The sequence below is a fragment of the Trachemys scripta genome, chromosome 4 (assembly GCF_013100865.1).
Source record: "Trachemys scripta elegans isolate TJP31775 chromosome 4, CAS_Tse_1.0, whole genome shotgun sequence".
Taxonomy (NCBI): Eukaryota; Metazoa; Chordata; order Testudines; family Emydidae; genus Trachemys; species Trachemys scripta.
The window spans coordinates 138,300,039-138,305,335 of record NC_048301.1 but is presented as its reverse complement, the minus strand read 5'-3'; the positions used below and the strand labels follow the sequence as shown (position 1 = coordinate 138,305,335).

The 5,297-nt window shown below is 49.5% G+C and overlaps 1 protein-coding gene across 1 annotated transcript; it reads left to right on the top strand.

Annotated features, from left to right (window-relative positions):
- The first annotated feature begins 160 nt into the window (after window positions 1–160).
- On the top strand, window positions 161–5,079 carry PPIL1 (peptidylprolyl isomerase like 1). The gene is made up of 4 exons (XM_034767803.1): window positions 161–307; window positions 748–902; window positions 2,729–2,797; window positions 3,721–5,079. The coding sequence occupies exons 1-4, from the start codon at window positions 252–254 to the stop codon at window positions 3,939–3,941; spliced, it is 501 nt and encodes a 166-aa protein (XP_034623694.1). The 5' UTR covers window positions 161–251; the 3' UTR covers window positions 3,942–5,079.
- The last annotated feature ends 218 nt before the right edge of the window (window positions 5,080–5,297 follow it).

Here is a 5,297-nt window from a genome sequence, read left to right as displayed (position 1 = left end):
GCGTGGCTGAATTCGAATTCTCCCTCCTGGACGTCACAATAACCAAGTTACCGCCCAGCGCGCTGATAGGTAGCTTCCACCCCCGGCCTGTGTCAGACCCGAGCGTTCATTGGCCGCTCGGCCCCCAGCAGGTCCCGCCCCCGGCGTACCCGCCGGCGTCTCAAGAGAGGAGGGAGGGGATTGGCTGTGACACCTGAAGTGCGCACACGCTGCTCTTTCCCCAAGCGGAGTGTTTCCGGCGTGGGAGCAGCATGGCCGCGGTGCCCCCCGACTCCTGGCAGCCGCCCGCCGTCTCCATGGAGACCACGTAAGGGGCCGCTGGGAGCCTCCATCCTCCCTGTTTGGGGGGCCACCTGGGTCGCTTTGCTCGGACCAGCGGACGGGTCTCGGGTCTCGCGCCCCGGGGCGGTTTGCAGGCTGGCAGCGGGAGGGGCACGTCCGGGGGTCACAGCACGGCCTGCCCCAGGCAGCGGCTCTGGCCTGGGCAGCGGCGGGGTGTCCCGCGTGGGGAGCCCCCCCATACCCCCCAGAGCCCGGCGGCTGGCTCGTGTCCGCCCGGGGCGGAAGTGACCTGCCGGGTCAGGGCGCGGGGCGAGCCCCCGAGAGCCCGGACTCTGAACCAGCACGATACTGGCCCCTCGCACCGCAGACCCCGCAGGGTCTGTCTGTCTGTGGGTCTGATCGCCGCAGCCCCCCTCCCAGGCGCTGGGGAGCCCTGAGCCCTTTCGGTCTGTCTTCCCCCTGTAGCATGGGCACCATTCTCCTGGAGCTGTACTGGAAACACGCGCCCAAAACCTGTAAGAACTTCGCTGAATTAGCCAGACGGGGTTATTACAATGGCACGAAGTTCCACAGGATCATTAAAGACTTCATGATCCAAGGGGGAGATCCGACGGGAACAGGTAAGGCCCAAAGCGAAAATGGGTGCGCTGGGTACACAACTGGCAGCTTTGTCTGCTCTTCGTGGGCACAGGGGGTTAGTGTGTCCGTGGGAGCTAAATCTCCCTGTTAGGACCCGAGCAGACCTTAAGGAAGCATATATGCGGTGACATTTCCTGCTCCAGTGTATGCCCTCGCAGGCGTCCCAACGGCTGTCCATCCCAGGGAGGCCAGAGGACTGAAGGAGGTGGAAAGTAAAGCAGAAGGATGGCCCAGTGTTTAGGACACTAATATGGGACTGGGGAAACGCAGGTTCAATTCCCTGCGCCCATAAAGATTTCTTGTATGACCTCGACCAAGCCACGTAGGGTACGTCTAGGCTGCCTGTAGAGTACAGATACAGCACGTCTAGCTAGCCTGGGTATAAACAGCAGTGTAGATGGTGAGGCAGAGCTTAGTGTGTTTTACATGCCTGAACCCTTAGGGCATAAACCCTCCATGCTGTCTAAACACCCAAGCAGTGCCTCCGACCTTGACACTGGTATTTCCTGCTGCCGCGTCCCGCTGCCAGAGTCTTTCCCCATTGCAGTGAAAGATTCCAGCAGTGGAGAAAAGGCTCTGTCGGGGGGAGGCAGTGTGGAAAAGGGGAACCTTTCAGTGTGGTATGGAACTATATGTGTAATGCCTATGCTCTACATGCTGCCATTAGCGTAGATGTAGCCTTAGTTGTTCTGGGCCTCAGTTCCCCATCTGTAAAATGGAACTAATAGTACGGCCCTACCTCACAGGGGTGTGTGAGGTTAAATACATTACAGATTGTGAGATGCTTTGATTCTATGGCAATGGGAGCCCTATTAGATTGCATTATCTGGAAGCAGAGTAAGTGCCCAGTGGCAATGTGAAAGCGGCAGTGGCCCCTAACCCCCATGGTTCCAGCTTCTAGACTTGCAGGTTCCTACAACGTGAGTACTACTCTGTTCTTATTAAGACAGTAAATATCATAATGCCACAATATAAATCCATGGTACACCCAGTCCTTGAACACTGTGATGCAGTTCTTGTCGCCCCATCTTAAAAAAGGTATATTAGAATTGGGAAAGGTACAGAGAAAGGCAACAAAAATGATTAGGGGGTATGGAACAGCTTCCATATGAAGAGATTAAAAAGACTGGGACTGTTCTGCTTGGAAAAGAGACAGCTAAGGGGGACTATGATAGAGGTCTATTAAAATCATGACTGGTGTGGAGAAAGTGATTAGGGAAGTGTTATTTACCCCTTCACATGACATAAGAACCAGGGCTCACCCAATGAAATTCATAGGCAGCAGGTTTAACACAAACAAAAGTAAGTATTTCTTCACACAGTGCAGTCAACCAGTGGAACTTGGTGCCAGGGGATGTTGTGAAGGCAAAAAGTATAACAGGATTCAAAAAAGAATTGGATCAGTTCATGGAGGATAGGTTCTTCAAGATGGGCAGGGATCAGCCCCATGCTTTTGGTATCTCTAAACCTCTGACGGCCAGAAATGGGGACTGGATGATGGGATGTGACAGGTTTTTTTGTTTGTTTTTTGCTCCAGATCCCTAAATGGCCCCCTCAAGGATTGAGCTCACAACCTTGGGTTTAGCAGGCTAATGCTCAAACCACCGAGCTATCCCTCCTGTGCTGGCTGGTAATTTATACATGTCTGTCTCCCTAGTTTTTATTGCTCAGTATCACACGTTACCAATAGAACTGAGCAAACCACATTTCCTAGACTGTTGGCTGGCACTTGTATGACAGTGAGAGTGGTCCTGAATGTGTAAGATGGCTTTCTGAATTGGCATATCTGCTTTTCTCTGCTGGGCAGGCAGAGGGGGTGCATCCATTTATGGAAAGCAGTTTGAAGATGAACTTCATCCAGAACTAAAATTTACAGGTAAGTGCCATTTGAGGGACTTATGTGGGTGTTTTGTTAACCTTGCAACTTGGGCATAGCACCAATTTAGGGCTCAGTCCCACTTCTTTATGCAGGAGTCATTGGAAGTCTGGGTGGAGTGAGGGCTACAGGCTTGGTAGCTCTTAACGACAAGTGAAGCATTAAAGAGACACTTGGCAGCAAATGAAAAAGTAACAACTAACTAGGGTCGCCATGCGGACAAATAAACAATAACATGGTACCCTCTCCTCCTTAAACGAATGGAAACGAGGAGCTATGACCCCTAAGCCTGCAGAGTTAATGCTACAGCTGTCCTGTTTTCAGCTAAGTAGTCTCTTCCTGAGGATAGTTAATCAGTGGTCTAACACCAGCAGAACTCTTTGTGCTAAATCACAAATCCCAAGGGCTGAATGATATGTTTGCCTCCTTAAAATTATTTCTGTGAATTAAGGTAAAGGTCGGCTGGGTTATTACAAACACAATGTTCGAACTCAGCCGGGAGTGCAGTGTGGCAATAGGCTTCCTGTGTAATACAACTAAACTGTTCTTACATTATAATTCAGTTCATAAAGACCTCAACTGCGAGGGCTCCCGGGTCGCCTTCTGCTGTTTACACAGGAGTTACAATGCACTGGCGTCCTTATGGAAACAAATTATAGTGCGTGAGTCTCACTTAATCAGAATTACCCTAGCTGAGCACACAAAGGATGTTTAACAGGAGTAGAGAATAACTGTAAGAAGCTTTTCGCTGTATGCTTGATCCTGGTAATTAAGCCATATGACTGGATCCTTAGTTGCTACCAGAAGTAATTGGCTTAGGAAGAGACTGATCTGTTTTTTTGGGTTTGGTTTGGTTTGAACTGAAACGGCTTCAGATCTTCAGTCTAAGGGCAGGTTACTAACTTGTACCCTTTCTTTCAAAGGTGCAGGAATCCTTGCCATGGCTAATGCCGGCCCAGACACGAATGGCAGTCAGTTCTTTATAACCTTGGCACCAACCCAGTGGCTCGATGGGAAGCACACTATCTTTGGCCGTGTTTGCCAAGGGATCGGGATGGTGAACAGAGTGGGCATGGTGGAGACAAATGCCCAAGATCGCCCAGTAGATGATGTGAAGATTCTGAAGGCTTACCCATCGGGTTAGACCAGGGTCCTCTGCAGTTAATCTGTTGGCATTGCGGTGTGTTAAATCCTGTATCCCCCATGGGATTGTCCTGTCATTCCAGGGAATGCGAGCCAGTGGTTTAGGCCCAACGTTTACCTACTTTACAATCTATTTGAGGCAGAGATTTTTTTTTTTTTTTTTCTTTTTAAGTAAAGTGGATTTAAAAATATCTACAATTAGTTTGCTTAGGAACTAAAGTGAACCAGGTTCTTTTCGAGAGTGCTGGCAGTGCTGTTTCTCCTGAGCTGCCTCCTGCCACGCTGGGGAAAGGGTCTCTTGTCAAAGTTTTGTGGTCTGAAATTACCCCTGCTGAACCCTGTTTTGGTTGGTATGCCCAGGGTGCAAGTACCCACCATGCCCCCCCCATGCTCTCTGTTCTGTTCTGAGTGGTAAGGGAACTGTCTCATGCCAAGGCCACACAGAGCATCTGGCTGGCATGCCATGCATACTCACAACTGCGCTGCAATCCAGTGTGCAGGATGGCTGTTGGGTCTCAGCAGCAAAGGTTGCAGCACCCTCTCCTTTGAGGGTGAGGGAGTTGACATGTCGAGATAAGGAAGATTCTAATCAGGAGAGTCTGACAGCCTGCACCCTCATTTATTGGTAAACATTGGGCCTAGCCAATTTGACAGCATTTCCTTTAACACGCTCTCCAAACTGGGCAATCAGTGACTTTCTTATTTTTCTCAAAGGCAACCAAAAGGTCATGTTAATCTATAGGATCATTTGAACCAAGAGTACAGTGGAACATGATTAATGTCAAATTGGACTAGGAGAACAGGCAGTGGGAACTTTTTCCCCAGCACCCAAGAACCTATTCCAGCAGGTGGGGCTACCTTAAATGTCATTCATTTTTAGAATGGACTTGTAAGGAGAATCCACAGCTTCCTGGAGAAGAGCAGAATCTTCTTGCCTCTAGGATGTGGATACTGAATCTCCCTCTCTCAGAGAACTGAGTTTCTGTGAAATCTAATTCAGCCCCCCCTTAAAGTTCCTTGTCACAGGAGACTTGTTGCAGGAAGACAGATGTGTGTGTGCATGTAAGACCAGTGTGCTCTTGTATACTCTTTGTAATACATGGATTTTCTTAAAATAAAGCTCTGAAATGCATTCTGTAGAGAACGTTGTTGCTGATGTGGGGCAGGACTCAACAGTGTCAATGGGCCTGCAACTCCATTGCTTTAATACAACTTCTTTTAAAGTGGAAGAACATTCCCACTGAAATAATGCTTTCAGAGTCTGCCTCAAATGCCACTGAAAGCATCTCCCACTGTGTGCTTATCTGCTGGCGAAACTTAATAACTTCCAGGGCCTCTGATTGAAGAGCTTCTCTAC